Source organism: Labrus bergylta, chromosome 17, assembly GCF_963930695.1.
Source record: "Labrus bergylta chromosome 17, fLabBer1.1, whole genome shotgun sequence".
NCBI lineage: Eukaryota > Metazoa > Chordata > Actinopteri > Labriformes > Labridae > Labrus > Labrus bergylta.
In genome coordinates this window covers 2,787,151-2,803,335 of record NC_089211.1, presented here as the reverse complement: position 1 = coordinate 2,803,335, position 16,185 = coordinate 2,787,151, and the positions used below count along the sequence as shown (strand labels likewise).

Here is a 16,185-nt window from a genome sequence, read left to right as displayed (position 1 = left end):
GCTTAGGGGCACCTTGGCGCCTGTCCAGCTGCCAGACCAGGATTTCTAGACTTGGTCTGCCCCAGGACTTGAACCGGTGAACGTCGGGTTCCCAACCCATGTACCTACACACTGAGCTACTGACTCCCCCTAGGCAGGAAATAACACATTTAAAAGTTATGCAATAATGCTCATAAAATGTGTTAATGCCAAACAACTTTCTTGTTTTTTTTAAATCTTTTTTTTACACTGCTGCAAACATTTTAGAGGCCATTTCTTTTATACAAATATGTCATTTCTGACTATATCAGGTGGTGACATTATCTCTCAGTTTAAACACCTCAGACTCAATACCTCGCAGTAATTAATACCTTGGCTGAGCTCCATCCGTTTCTCAAGCTATTGGCTTTTCATGTCAATCTGCCCGAGGGATTAATGGAGCAAAATAAACTGCAAAAGAGTGACACAAAAGCCTCCCGACACTGTTTGCTTCGGCATGGGAATCTATGTGTGGCTTTTCTCAGAGGCAGAAGTCCCTTGGCGACTGTACCCTATCCACCCCCATTTCATGCTTTGTCAACTCCCGGATGGAGTCATTCAAGACGAGGACTCAAGAGTCAAAGCAAGAGATGTGACATCCTGAAGTAACAGGAAGGACGTATAGAACAGGATCACCTCATTGACCCAGGAGACCTCACTTTGGCAAGATGTTGGCCCTTCACCTGACTCAGTTGAGCAGAATGCAAATCACAGGACACTTTCTAAATGCATACACCTGCACTTTCCATAAAACCCTAATGCCTTTTGTTCACAGAGAGCAGCTCCGACAGCTGAAAGCCTCAACAGAGCTCACTCCTGACATGATATTGTAAATATGGAAATCCTGAAACATGGTAAGTGACCTCTACAAAACCTCTACAATGATCAACAGTCAACCACAGGTGTTGCCCATATATTTACGGCCATGCCACTGTTTGCAGAACATCGAACATAACAAGACCCCCCTCAGAGTAAATCTAATAAAGTAGTTATATCTATAAATACAGTACCATCATTGCATTAAAGAAGACTGAACTCCCAGCCATCCCCAAGAGACCTCTGGGGGTCCACCAGTTCATGTCTTTTAACTTCACCACATTAAAATGAAAGGTTAATCAATATTTTGCTGTGCAGGCTGCCCAAACTGTTTTCCATTTAACATTTGGTGCTCTGACATGATCTCAGTTTTTAAATCTCAACTCAAAATCCATTTTATAGATTGCCTTCTGTTGCAGTTAGTATCTTTTGTCGTCTCGTCGCTGAACCTAATGATGCCATTTTATCCATTGTATTGATTTTTATTGTACCCTGTAATAGTGCCATCTTACTCTTCAATCCTGCTTTATTTTCTCACACTAAACATTTTTTTTTGGTGACAATATTGCATATTCCATACAAGCTGCTGTTTTTATGTCACCATATGTTCTATTAGTATTATTTTCATCCTCTGGGAATCCATAACAAATTCCATTAAAAAAAGACAGTTTTCATTTGGTAAGATGATCATTGTGCTCCCACACACTCCTGCACTCAGGGTTTATTATGCATCAATATGTCAGGCTAATTAATAAGTCTTTGAGAGCAGGGTTATTGCTAGTGTGGCCTGTGTGCTATGCATGTCCAATTGGATTAGGTGCAGTATCCGCTGATGAATCAATTATGTGTCCGTCCATTGATGGAACTAAATGCATACATGTTCTTTGTTAAAGGTCAAGAGCAGTGAAATGATTTATTCTATAGGAGCCAGCGCCACTGTTCCTACAGGTTACACACGGAGCACCATGTTAAAACACCACTGACCATTTCAGAAAAAAGAGGTGAACTCTAGCGTCATGCTAATAAAAGGTTTAAGAGGCCAAAGCTCACTAATGGAAAAACTGGATTTAGAAGGTGACAGGTTGGCGGTCAAATCAAGACCACTAGCTAGAGAAAGAACTGTATCAAAACACACGTCTGAGTTTAATCGCTTTACAAGGGGATTTGGTGACATAGTGAGGGTAGGATTGCGCTGCTTTTGCGCCTGCTAAACATGTACAAATAAAAAAAAAAATACACTCCATAATTCACAGTCAACAGCACCAACAGCCACTGGCAGATGGAGTGGAGCAAAACATCTGTTGAGACAAAGTGCTAACTGTCCTGCAGTATTTTTTAAGAGATGTCCCAGGCAAAATGTCCAGTGATCAGGAAAACAATTTCCCCTGTGTATGACTTTACAATAAATGATCTGGATTTAAAGTCTGTAAATATGACTTTGACATCACTATTAATCATTTTACCAGGGGTTATATGGCTAAACACTTCATCCCCATCTGTGGAGACAGTCAGGACTCGGGAGCCGTTACACATCAGGATGTGAGTTTACTCTGAATTCTACCAGTCCGACAGGAAGCTTATTTAAAACTCTGTGAAAACCATTTTACATTTTCCAAGTAAACAAAAACCCAATCTGGCATCAAAACGAAACACAACCCTGAAAAAGTTTCCCCTCCCCTCCTAGCTCATCATCTTCATGTGGACAAAACAGCTCTGTCAGCATGAGATGCATCTGCGCTAGGGGTAAAGGTGCAGACAGATTTTCTCCACAGTCAGACTCTATTTTCTGGAGCTAGTTTTTAGATTAGCTACTGCAATCCATCCTTAGTGAACCAGGTCTTCTATCTTTTAAGTAACCAGCCCTTTTACAGCTGATACAATATTTCATGATTATTGACCAAACGTGGGTTCTGAACCCTGAGTAGAGTTTTCAGTCATAAGTTGTCACATTGTAGAAAGAAAAAAAAGTTGTGTTCAATTGAGCCGGGAAAAACAGCTTATGTACATGTGAGAGAAAAAACCCCCACAGTTTATCCGTCAAATAAAGAAGCTGGCATAATATTCCCTGATGTGTTTTGGGACATGTCAGGAAATAGGAGTCAGATATAAACTTCTCTGGAGTAATGAAGCCATGCGCCATCACAGGGTACATGATGAAAGACATGGACATATTTCATGTTTTATTTTCTTTCAGTGAGAACACTTGAATCTCATTTCATTTTCCTAAAATATTAAAATCAGTGTTCTCTTCTCTTTAGGATTTTCCTTTCTGTGCAAGATGCTCAAGATGCTGTTCTGTTTCAAGGTAAGAGCCCATGTTCCAGGCTTTCAGGGCTACATGTTTGGCTAAGACGCACTCTAATCCAGTATTAGCCTGCTTGGCTGTAACTTCTCTCCTCCAGCAAGAGCACATTCTGCACCACAACAATCTATTCAGCGAGCATATACTATATATATATATATAAATAACCTACATGCTCCCACTCTCCTCTCTTCTATCTTGGTGGTGATGAATGGCACCCATCTCCGAGTGATTGACTAATCATTCTCTATTAATCTGCTGTCACTGCTGGAACTCTCAGACCCTTCGACTCTTTTTCACACCCGCCATAACCCACCCACCCATCCAACACATTGCCAACGAGGCGAGCAGAAAGGCAGCTAGAACATAAACCAGAGCAGAGATGGTGTCACTATGGCAACGGGCAGAGTGACAGAGGAATCCACACTTATGTAATTAGAAAGTTGGGGGGGAGGGAGAGATTGGAAGAAGTGGGCAGTCACTTTTCACTGTGAAACATCAAAAGCTGAACATTGTAAATGATAGAAATTATTTATTAGTAACACCAGGGGTTATGTGTCTATTTTGAAAAGAAATAAAGTAAATAGAAATTATTCATAAAGTGCAAAACATTGTGTCATTTTTTTCTTCGATGGACTTCAGCTCATTTGCAGCCGAATAAAAAAGCTCATTTGCAATTTTAATCAGTTTCAAATCATTTTCTGATTTGTTCTTTTTGCGTCTCGTCTCATTTTACTGCAAAGTGAAACAAACTGTGTTTCTTTGCAAACTGTGTTTCTTTGCAACGGCTGATTCAGGTTGTTGACTTCTGTGATTTGAAAGACATGCAGGTTATGAAATGTCATGATAAGATTTTACTACAACCTGTTTTGTGCAAAGCTGACTAGACTTTGCCTTGTATTTTGGGAACTTTATAACTTAAATTATGTCAACCTTTATAAAAAAAAAATATAAATCTATTGATGACTGTGGACATTATCTTTGCTCAAATATAAAAATCAGTCAGACGGGGATTGTCTTGCTGCAAACGGATACATCCCGCCCACCTGTCAAACAGGTCAGTCACACTTAACAACATGCAAAGTACCCCCCCCCCCCCCCGGCCTTACAGTGAAGTGTGTACCCATGAGGACAATAACTAATCAGCTTCTTTAGTTTTTTGTACCAGTCTGTAAACATGTTTGGTTCTGCTGTAACAATGTTTGAATGTGGTGTGTATGTGACTTCCTGGGCTCTTGGTACCAGCCTCAAAGGGACAATTTGACAATCTGCAGGATTTTTCATCGGCTTCACTTTACAACACCTGAAGTTGCCGCTTATTCAGTACATGTATTTGACTTTTTTTTCATGTTATGACAGCACAGTCATGTTTTCTACTTTTGTGCTGTAGATTCAAGTCAGGCCCAGATGTTCACTACAGTTTGTTCTAAACCAACACAAATAATGCACCCATTATTATCTATCAGACATAAGAAAGTACTGTAATTAACCACCGGGGTATTTCTGTCCCTATGCGTATTACTGAATCAATTAAATGTATTGATCAATATAGAATCAAATCAATATCGAATTGAATCGTGACCCAAAGAATCAAAATGGAACTGAACTGTGAGGTTCTTGACAACCCCCAGCTCTATATGGAGTCATATTGTATTGTGTCATAACGTAGGGTATTGCATCATATCGTACTGTAGCAAAGTATTTGCACATTTATTGTTAGAAGCGTCCGTCAACCAATCTGAATGTTTAGCGACAACAGCTAGAAACAAACAATCAGTCTTCATATTATGTGATCACCTTTTCAAATGAGATCGACCACACTGTGAGGATAACATACCAACAAGGTTGATGATGGCTATTAAAGGTAAATAGTTGATTCCTTTATTTTAATACTATGGTTAGGGAAGTAAATGTAAGGGTTGGAGTAAGACATGTGTTGAAGTATCCAGAGTGTATATTTAATTGAATAAAATGTCCTCCAGCTGACAAAAACAAGGTGTACTTACTCTGCCAGCTCCTCAAGGCTCCTGTACACATCATCCTCATTCAGAGCTGTGTCCTCTGATGGAAAGGGCCTGTAACACAAACACACAAACACACACACACACACTAAGTGAGCAAGGCTACAAAACACATTATTACTTTTATTACAGAAAAAAATAACCAGTCAGAAACAGCGGGTTCTATCTGCCAGGTTGTCACTCTTAGCTTTATCACTTCTTGCAGTCCGACAGCAGGATGTATTCAACAGAGGAGCCCATCAGTCACAAACAACATTGTCAAAACACATCAACACACCGCTGCTGACAGATAAAGAAATTTAAAAAAACACGGCATCTTCCCACAGCCAACTTTCTCAGCAATACAGGGGCATTGGTCAGGTGTCTTAGAAATCCTCTCAGGAGGTTTGGGGCAGCTTTCAAGGACCATCAGGGAGAGAGCAATGTGAAATATTGAAAAGGACAAGTCCAGAGCTGTTTTTTTACATAAGATAAGCCTTCTCTACCTATACAGTATGTAAACCTCCTGCTAAAACAAGAATGGGTTTGATGTTTAATGCAAGCTACAACAGCATAAATAAAAAGCCTTGAAGTCCGCCTGTTACACAATCTAATCCTCGTCTTAAATGTCCTCTCCCTCACGCTGCATCAACAAACACGATTCTCCAGGAAGTGGCAGAGCATAAAAAGCAATGACTAATCAATTAGCTCATTAAACCGGCTGGATTTTTAATTCCAATCTTTTAAAAGATATCCGCTAGCCGCAAACATCGCTCTGCCATGCATGATTAGATCTCGCTCGGCCGGCCGTGTTTATGATGTTTCCTTTTTTTTTTCTTTCACAGAGCTGATTGCTACAAATTATAGCCTATTAGCGTAATGTTGTGCACAATTGAAGCTCATTAAAATGAGTGAGGTCAAGAGTGGCGTTCATCACCTACCACGCTAATGCACTGAATTGGAAATAATCTGCAATATTTAAATCAATTCTGAGCATAATAAATTAAAAAGTGTTTCCTAAGCTTCTTCAGAGATAGAACAACACGGATACATAAAAGAGTTGAGATGCTTTGTAAGCAGAATGTGATGATTTTTAAGACATTGAAATCAAAAAATTTTTACTGATAAAAGCACAAAGACAACATGTCAAATTTGAATATTGATAAATATTGATTTTGAAAATATATTTGGTAAATGGATTTGAGCTTGTATTTTACTTTTCTAGTCTTCTGACTACTCAGAGCGCTTTTTACACCGCAGGTCACACCTACACATTCACATCCATTCACACACTGATAGAGGCTGCTATGTAAAGGGTCCATCAGTTTTAACAAATCCATTCATACACATTCACTGGGGTAAGTGTCTTGCCTTAGGACCCATAGACATATGGCTGCAGGAGCTGGGGATTCAACCCAGACAACCAACTCTACCACTGACCTGCCCATATATCTCCATTTTGAATTTTATGCCAGGAACATTTAAAAAAAAAAAAAAAATAGAGACAGGATCATGTTTTTCACTCAGGGCGCATCACCTCTTCTTTCAACAACACTTGAGGTGCAGATGGCCTACTGGTTAGGCCACGCCCCCGGAGGCTAGGTTCCTCCAAGTGGGCAGCCAAGGGTTCAAGTTTGGCCCATGGCTCCTTTCCTGAATGTCATTCCCCACTCTCTCTCTCTCCCTGATTTTCTAGTCTATCCACCGTCCTGAAGCAAAAAGCCCCCAAAAATAAATCTACGCTAGTGTTTGGAAACTGAGGAGACCAATTTCAGTAATTTTGAAAGTGGAATCTTTTCATTTTCTTGTTTAATGTAGGACTTTAGCTGTTTAACAGTTCAGGGTCTCCTTTTTTGTTTTTTACATTTCATAATGCCCCAAACCTCTTCAATGGCTGACAAGTTGGGACAGCAAGCCAGTTAAAAACTCTTTACTGCCATGCTTTTGAAAAATATCCAGATAGTAGTTTGGAACATGCTTCTCCAAATCTTTTAATGATATTATGACAATGAAGTCCCTACATTATTTACCCATGCAGTCTTTCACAGAGCGTTGAACCCCTTACCCATCTTTGCTTCAGACAGACTCAGCCTCTCTTTGATGCTCTTTATTTACCCGATCAGGTTACTCACCAGTTGCTAATTCACCTTATTTACTGAGAGATACTCCCTTCGGGTGTTTTTTTTTTCAGCCTTTTACAAATTGTCAAGTCTTTTGTTGCCATTGTCCCAACTTTTGTATTGTAGGTACAGCACACATGGGGCCTGTGCATTAACCAGCAGGCCAATGGTGCCGCCATCCCAACTTTTTAAAAAGAGTTTTCCAAAAACAATGCCATTTCTTAGTTTTAACATACGATATGTTGTCTTTGCAAAATTTTCAATCAAAGGATGATTGTAAAATGATCTCATGTTGCTAATTATCACACTTGGGGAATGGGGTTTGTATAGTAACCATAAGTAAACAACCTGAGATTTTAAACATGTAGAAAGTATTGTCACAGTTTTCAAAGCATCCGAACCCTCGATCTTAAGATATTCCTCGGCCTTAAGGATTTGTTGTTATTTTTCAGTCCTGTGTGTTTGTCATCAGTGTGACAGCAGCATTCTGTGTTCACCCTCCTCTCCTACAGCAATAAATCCCACACAAAGCAGCAGCCAGCCGTGGTTGCTGCTGCGGTAAACAGCTCTGCAAGTTTGACCTTGACTTCCTCTGTATAATGTATCTACTGAACACATGATTTGTTTTCCCACTGACAAATAGCCACTGGAAACACACACACACAAATATCCACACACAAACAAATATAAGGGAATCTACCATTATTTAAGAAAGAGAAGGATGGCTGCAGGGGAGGGAGGGTTTCAAGTTCACGGGGAAAGCTTGATGCAAGCTACGCTCACGTCTTTGACTTTTAAGCAGTTTAAAGACAGCCCTTCAGAATATTTTACTCTTCTTGTTTCATACTCATGGATTATGCTTGCTCCTTGCAAACATGTCGATTATGCAAAGTGAGCATCACCTAACATGTTGATCTAAATTGTTTGCACAGAGCTGTTCAGTCAGTTTCAAACCATTCTTATAACGAAGTTCATAAGAAGTTTTAGGATCGACCATAACTCCAATTGAATTTAAGATGACACAAGGTCAGACTTTACATGTTTCAGTATAAAAAAAGAAAGCAGAGCTTCCAGAGAAATCTCACAGAGAATAACAAAAATAAAACCTCAAAGATTGTTTAGCCTCTGTTTACCAGAAGTGTCCAGAAAGAAGCCAAACCAACTACATTTAGAGAGTCTTCAATATGCCTGGAATGGATTATAAAGCAATTTAGTCAACCAGCTACATTACCCATCATGCAAAGAGAGACATACCACAAACATATCTATAAATAACAATCCCTCTGCTTCTAAGCCTGCATGAGCTGACATATGAAAGAAATAAGCACAAGATATGTCTCCTGATTAAGAAATTCTACATCTAACAGAACATTTCATGATAATTCTTATGTTAGATTTAATCTGAGGAAAATATTGTATTTAAAATGGTAAAGACTAATCCCTTTAGTATGAGTCTTGAAACCCATCAGCATTAATCGTCTGACAGAGATATATGCCTCTTGGAATGAATGCCAAATCAACTCAGTATTTTTAGTGTAGTCAGTGATTAGCGTTAAATGAGTTACAGCTAAGACCTCCTCTTCTGCATTTAAGTTGCAAATGTAAAAGGCGATCTTTATCCATAACATCCCCCCCATAATCTCTGCCCATGGGGAGGACCATTCACTATGGTACTGGTGCTCCGAGATTGGTAATTTTTGACGGTAATCTAAAGGCTGATTGACTTTCCTGACTTAGGTCGATTTGTCGATAAAGTTAAAGTTCTTGATCTAGAGCTGATTGGTGTAGTTACACTTTTATGCAGATATCTGTTTATAGAGAAAAAACAGATCAACGTCAGAATACCGCTGATGGGAGCCAGGATGTCATTAGCGCCTGCTGATATTAAACGCTGATAGTGTTGCATCGGCGACCTGATGGGCTGTGTCTTGAACCCAATACACGATTATTTCCATTTATTTTATGAAACATGTTATTGAAGGCTAAGAAAGTGCGCAGGAGATGTTGCAGCAGGAATGTAAGGGCAAAGAGGAAGCCAAAGGATGTCTCTGATTGTGTTGTAGCTGAGTATAGAGTAATAGGGGCGACAATAGGGGCAGTTCAAACGTTGAAAAGCCCTCATTAACTCACTCTGCTCTCTGTAAACTCTCAGATCTGCAATTTATTGTGATATCTGCCCTGAGAGTTAAGAGCAGCGGGCCAAATATCACACAGGAGTTTGGACTTTGTTATTTGACATTTTATTCATGTATGTGTGTCTGTGTGTGTCTGTGTGTGTGTGTGTGTGTGTGTGTGTGTGTGTCTTTGCAAACTATGTGTATCTGTGTGACACCACCCATTAGCCTCTGTGTAATTAAAACAGTGGTCACACAGAAAGAGTGCGTCAGCCATCGAGTTAATGAATGCTCAGCTCGATAGTCAAAGGTCAGCTGGTCACCCTGAAGCCACACACACAAACACACTCACACCTTTACACACAAACATACATGCATGCTCAAGACCATGCAAAGAATCCAGCAAACTCAGCCTTTTAAAGTATTTTTTTTTAGATTCATTAACTTTGCTAATTTTTGTATGTTGAAGCTCACAACTTCATTAAGACTTCTGTATTTTCTAAAGCTCATTACACGTAGAAATAATAACGGAGAAAAAACAGCCTCATCTGATTTATGTAACTTTCTGTCTCTCTGTTATGAAAAGAAACACAGCGCAGAGGGTGCATCCTCCAGAGCGCAATAACACACCCACATGTGATGGCCCCCCTACAATGAAATGTGCATTATATTATAAGTTATTAATGGAGTCCCGCAGGGCAAAATTTAATTACGTAGTAGTTTGGGGAGGTATCTATCACCTCGGTGTTGTTCTGCGGAGCCAAGCATGGCCCAATGCTGCCGTTTTAATTTCAGCTAAATGGCACAACCAGGTGTAATTGAACTATGTTTATAATTCCATCAGAACTCCGATGATGAGGCGTCTCTAGGCTTTTCAATAATGCTTCATTGTCTTTCCTGGAAGTGTGTGAACACATGCTGTTCAGCTCTTTACGATGTGTGCTAAGCTGGAGCGGGTGTTAAGTTTGTTGCAAGGGTTTATTTCTAATTATTTGTCCATTTAAATTAAAAAAAAAATTTCCAAGCGTCATCTTTTATATTAAAGGGGACATATTATGAAAAATCAAACTTGTTCAGTGTTTGTGAACATATATTTGGGTAACCTGAATGTCTACCGACCCAGTAGATATAGTAATATTATATACTATACTATTACATTTAAAGAGACACACACACACCAAAACGGAGCGTTCTGAGAGAGCTGGTTTATACAGGGTCACAAACCTCCTCTGGTGCTTGATTCATGTTATATTTTGACCAAAGCACAGCGCAGATGTTTCATTTAGACCACAGGGGAATGTTTGAAAAGGTGGAAAAGGGTTATAATATGTCCTCTTTAAATCTGTATTGTCTGGATACAGCTTATTCTTCATTATTATTATTGTTGACTTTATATACAAAGAGGAACATTCTGCTACCCTTTGTAGGTACAATGTGTTGGTTTTGTGTCTTCAGCTGGTAGCTTTAAATATGCTGAATATTTGACGTAAAAAGTCTACGGTTGGAGTGTTCAGTTTAAAAGCCCATCAATAACTAACGGAAGTATTTATTTTCACATGTTACATATATTATTGTGCCGTTGTCCAACCTTGTGTTTGTTTTCCTCTTTTTTTATTCCTTCACTTTATTGCTTCCAATGATGTTTCTGTATTTCTTTCTCCCTTTTAGAGTTGTTGTTTTGCATTTTTTCTCGGTTACACTGTGCGTCTGATACATTTGTTTTATGTCACTTAATCTCCTTGTACGACATCTTATTTCTTCTGCGCTGTTTTTACTGCCAGTGCTGCATAAAGGGAATTGTTGGCACATGTGTGCTGGACAAAGCCGCAGTGGGCCGGTCCCATTGATCAACTGTTGTCAAACAGCTCAACAACACTGTAGTCATTAGGTGTGAGTGCAGCTCCGGTGGCCAGCTTTGGTAGCAGTTTCCTGTCCCAGGACGCGGGCATGTTTCTGCTGGGGTCGATAAATTGCTGGAGCTGGAACCAGCCGGTGCGCTTTGATGCTTATTGTACCATGCCGGTCCATAAAGACTTACATTTCCCCTTTAAAACCTGAACAACACACAGCTCCATTTCAGAGTCGCTGTGGCCTCAGGGAGGGTGTGTGTGAGTGTAACATAATGAGTAAGAGGCTCTCTCACTGCATGTGTGTAACTTCCACAACATTTATGTGGGAATTCAGCACACGCGATGCGTTCAAATGCCATGAGTGAAAAATGAGGAGTGGATGTGCAATGTGATGACTGCATACTAATGTGAGTGATGTAATGTAGTGTCGTGAGGGTGCAGAGTCGGTGCAAGGAAGGAAACGTGCAAACCGTGATTGTTTACACTCAGTTTGTCCTCCCGATTATCTTGAAGATAAAAACAAAGAACAGACACGCACATTTCTATTTTGTTCCAGTAAACTGGAAAAGTGCTACCAAAGCTGGCCACCAACAGAGCTGCACTCACTTATACTGACTACACTGTTGATGTTTGACATCAGTTCTGAGTGAGATGAAGAGATAATACAGCAGTGATGCTGTAGGAGCAAATCTAGAACTAATCATTGATCTCTGTATAGCTTATCCTGTTTTCCTTTATCTTGTTTTTACTGATGGCTCATTTAATTATTTTCTTTGTTTAACTTACCATGTTTTACTTATTCTTATTATTTTACTTTTCTTATTCTTATTAATGGCCATGGATTAGTTTATCTTTTTGTTTAACTAAATGCTATTCTCTTGAGTACTGAGCACTGTTGTCACCTAATTACATTTTGTCCTGTGCTGTCGTTTGTTTCTAAAAGGAGGCCGACTCACTCACTGATAAAAAACACATCTACCTAAATTACAAATTCTCTGACTAATTCTTAACAAATGTCAGAATTAGCAAATTGCAAATTTAATACTCATCAATTATTTGGGATGTGAACATATAGTCAGAAAAACTAGCGTCAATGTTTGTAAAGTTGCTTTTAAACGTTACTGTAAGCTGCAACATACAATTCAGATGCATATCTTTCACAAAATTAGATCTAATCCTTCTATAGTTATTTTTGTAATGTGTGTCTGTGTGTGTTAATCCCTTTTATTATCTAAGTTTTTTTGTCTACTTTTTAATTTGACATGTCATGCTTATTTTTAAGAGCATCTTTGGTCTGCATTTTGTATAGCCTACATTATATTTATATTATTATGAATTATCTTATATTATATTTACATTACTGTATATGATTTAATATTGTGCTCTTAATTCATATTTGTTGCTTTTTGGTCATGTCAATTATTAAATCAGGAACAATTATTAAAGACATTAAAAACAAATACATGAAACGCATGATGTGCTTCTATATAGACAATTGTTTTTATCATTATAATAGCACATCCCATAGATATACTTCAAATCATAGTGTCAATTCACATTTAGTGAAGTCATATTTTAATTTACAGGAAAAACAAGGTTCAAAGGGAAAAAAAAAACTAAGACATGTGACTGTGTGTGGCAGGATTTGAAAGGACTATCGTTGTCTAAACCCAGAACAAACTTTCTCCTCATCTGCTCTCTGTCTCCATGCTGACGTCTCTCGAACTCATCAACCCTGATCCCCCCCAGCCCCAATACAGTACCAGCATGGATCAATGATGAACTAGGGCAGTGAAGCTCAGTCATGTTAAAGGTTATAGTGGGGTTAGCTGAGGACAGTAAAGATAAGCAGCGGAAAGGATGGGAAGAATAACAGGAGGGCTTATACTGTTGATAAGCCGTGATAAACATGAGGTCAACTCTGAGGGCACAAAGAGACGGGAGCATGAGGCCTCCACACAAAGAGGATTTACAGTTTGAGACATAAAGAGTGACCACTGGTTTGTGAGAGACAACTTGTGGTTTTGATTGACAGTTTTTAAGATTAGAGATGGAGGTCGACAAATAATGTAGGTTTGGTGAGAGAAGTGGGGACAGGGCGATACAATAAGGTCTGAAGATACAAGAAATAAAAAAATGGAAAACTATTGCAATGGCTGACACTTGACAGTAGCAGCTTTTAAACAGTAGGACAAAATATGTTTTTTAAATGCATTAATGTCTTCTGGAATTAGTGTGCAAGGTTTTTCGGAGAGAGAAAAACAGAGCACCAAAAAACAACAATTTGGAAGACAATAATAAAAATCAATCTAATCTAAATATTTCTAAATTCCTTTCAGACTCATCTGCATTGTATTAAAAGAGCAGAACAGCAAAGAAACTTGTTATGGCGAGATAGGAAAAAATAGAAGTCTTGGGAATTTGGGTTAGGGGAAAAATGAAAAAAGGGGGAAATGCCTTTACCGAACCCAAAAAAAAATAGTATTGGACGTAAAAAAAATAATCCAGCTGTTGCAGAGTCCATGATGGAATTAAATAAACGGTAGTGTGTTTATCTCACTGTGTGTTAAGTGTATTTCTGAATGTGCACAGCATGCAAAACAAAGCCATAGTGACTGAGACATAAACTGTCAATGTCTGATTACAGTGAACAGACATCAAGGACAAGATCAATGAGCTCCAACAGAATGTCAATGGACATGCCTGTGGCCATGTTAGTCAGACTTGCAATCCAAAGAGGAGCTCTCTGGAATTTTTTAAACTCAATAGGTGTTGTAATGCGGTGACTGTACTGATCTGAGAGAGCTGAGAAACTGACATGGAGAAATTCAGTTTTGTGCAGTTGGGTACCCAATGAAAGTCTCTGAGTGCAACTGCATCCTCGTAAAACACATAGTACTGCCCCCTTATATTAGACAAAGAGCATTTGTTGACAGGCAGAAAGTGGTGAAGCAGGAGTTTACAGCTGAAAAAGATGTTGTGAGAAGACGAAGAACCATGTCGACCTACAAGGTCTAATATTTTAGTCTGGTCTTAGTCTGCCACTCTCTCTTTTTCTTTTCTTAACTTCATCCGTCACTGTCCTCTTCCGTCTCCTCTAGCCTCAGCCAATGTATCAAACATCAATGAGATGGGGGTTATTTTTTAGCTGAAGGCTGGTGTGTGTGTGTGTGTGTGTGTGTGTGTGTGTGTGTGTGTGTGTCCTAGTGCATATAGCATTATGCACTTCTCACGAGAGAACCACAGTTACATAGTGCTGAAAACAGGTGACCAAAGAGCTTGGTGGAAATAAGAGGGCCGCCATTCTCCTCTCCACTACTAGATGGACTTTGAAACTACTATGTTAAGGTGGAAAAACTACCTATTGTTGCTATAAATACACACACCACTAATTTTACACACCAAGTTTAGTTGACTCACCTTAAAATACATTTCACTCGACAGAATAGTGATATTAAATCACTGGGGTTAGCCTTTCAATTTGCTGCGGGACACCACATACATTATGCTACGACCTGATGACGAAAGAAAACAGTAAATTCTAACATTAAACCACAGTGGAGATCCGGTTTCATCTGACGGCTGTTGTAAAAAATCTTCAAAACAAGAGATGACCTTTTGAGAGTTATTCGTCTGTTTATCCTAATATCTTTTGGGCAAAGAGAATCAAAGCTCCAATCAGACTTTCAGCTGAGGAGGAGCACACCTGTTTCCTCTTAATATTCTGTCTGAGCGTTTGCCAATGGAACCACTTTGTTTGATATAAATTTTGGGGAAATGAACACGATTCAAGAGAAGACCTTGGAGGGTGTGAATCACTACATGAAGCACCTGCCAAGACGTCATCCAGGACCCTCAGGCACTGATCTTCCAGCTGCTTTGAGTCCCAATTTGAAGACAAAATGTTGCTTTGATATTTGGTTTTGTGGTTATTTGTCTGCCTCAGGATGGTTAAGAATGGGTCATTATCATCTTTATAACTAGCTATCAATAAAATAATAACACAATTAAGTTCCTATTTCAGTGTTGCACATTTATTTGGAATTTATTTCACCTTTTAATTCAATTAGTCTTGAAGTATCTTATTATTGCTTTAACCTTACAGCGGCAATGCCTTACTGTGCCATGAAATGGTATGTAGACATTGAGGGCAAGTACATAGTGTCTGTTTGTACACTACATGTGTGATATGGTATGTGTTTGGTTTTTAGAACTGTTGTCATGCCTGTGGATAGTTGACGGGGGCTTTGATGCGAGACAGAAGAGGTCTGACAGGTCCTTGGACCGTTGAATGCGGCTCACCTTGCCCTGAGCTGAATCACTAAGAAGCGGGTGAGGCGAGCCTTTAGAAGGGCCAAAAAGGTCAGTGAACAATTACGCTGTGTAAGTGTTTCGCTTGATGGCTACATCATGTTCATACTTGATCATCCAGTACATGGCCTCAGACCTCTTGACACATGTGTAATATGCCCTCAGGCTTTAAACCCTGTAATGAATGCAGTTACATATAGAAGAACGCTTAAAGCTACATTAAGTACTGTCATGCTGGTACGGAACAAATCTACTGTCAAATGAACCTTTACTGGTACTAGCAATGTGTCACGATCTTAACAGTGTATTTGTTACGGGTAATTACTCTCTCAGCTGGAACAAAAAAAACGATTTCAGATGTAAAAAAAAAAAAAAATAGTCCAAACCAGCTTGGAATTTTATACACGATATACAATATGTAACCCTTTGATATACCATTCCTACCAAGGTCTCTCACCAAGAGGCAGCTTCTGATTGTGAATCAGCTTCTTAGCTGTTGTCTGCCTCCAGTTGGGTGTAACCAAACTTCCCTTTCTGCCCTGAAGACCAACATGTGGTGTTTATTGCGTCAGTCAACAAGAACATGGTTTCTGCAACTGCCCTACAAATTACACTCCAACTAAATAAATGAAGCCAGTCTACTGGGACTTGAAA

General features: G+C 39.2%; 1 protein-coding gene across 6 annotated transcripts in view; it reads right to left on the bottom strand.

Annotated features, from left to right (window-relative positions):
* Positions 1-16,185, bottom strand: part of vav2 (vav 2 guanine nucleotide exchange factor) — a 236,145-nt gene that overhangs the window by 54,720 nt on the left and 165,240 nt on the right. For all 6 annotated transcript variants that reach the window (XM_029276750.2, XM_020630586.3, XM_029276749.2 and 3 more), the window contains exon 4: positions 5,143-5,211. In XM_029276750.2, coding sequence (XP_029132583.1) covers positions 5,143-5,211 — 69 coding nt within the window. The remainder of the gene's footprint in view (positions 1-5,142; positions 5,212-16,185) is intronic.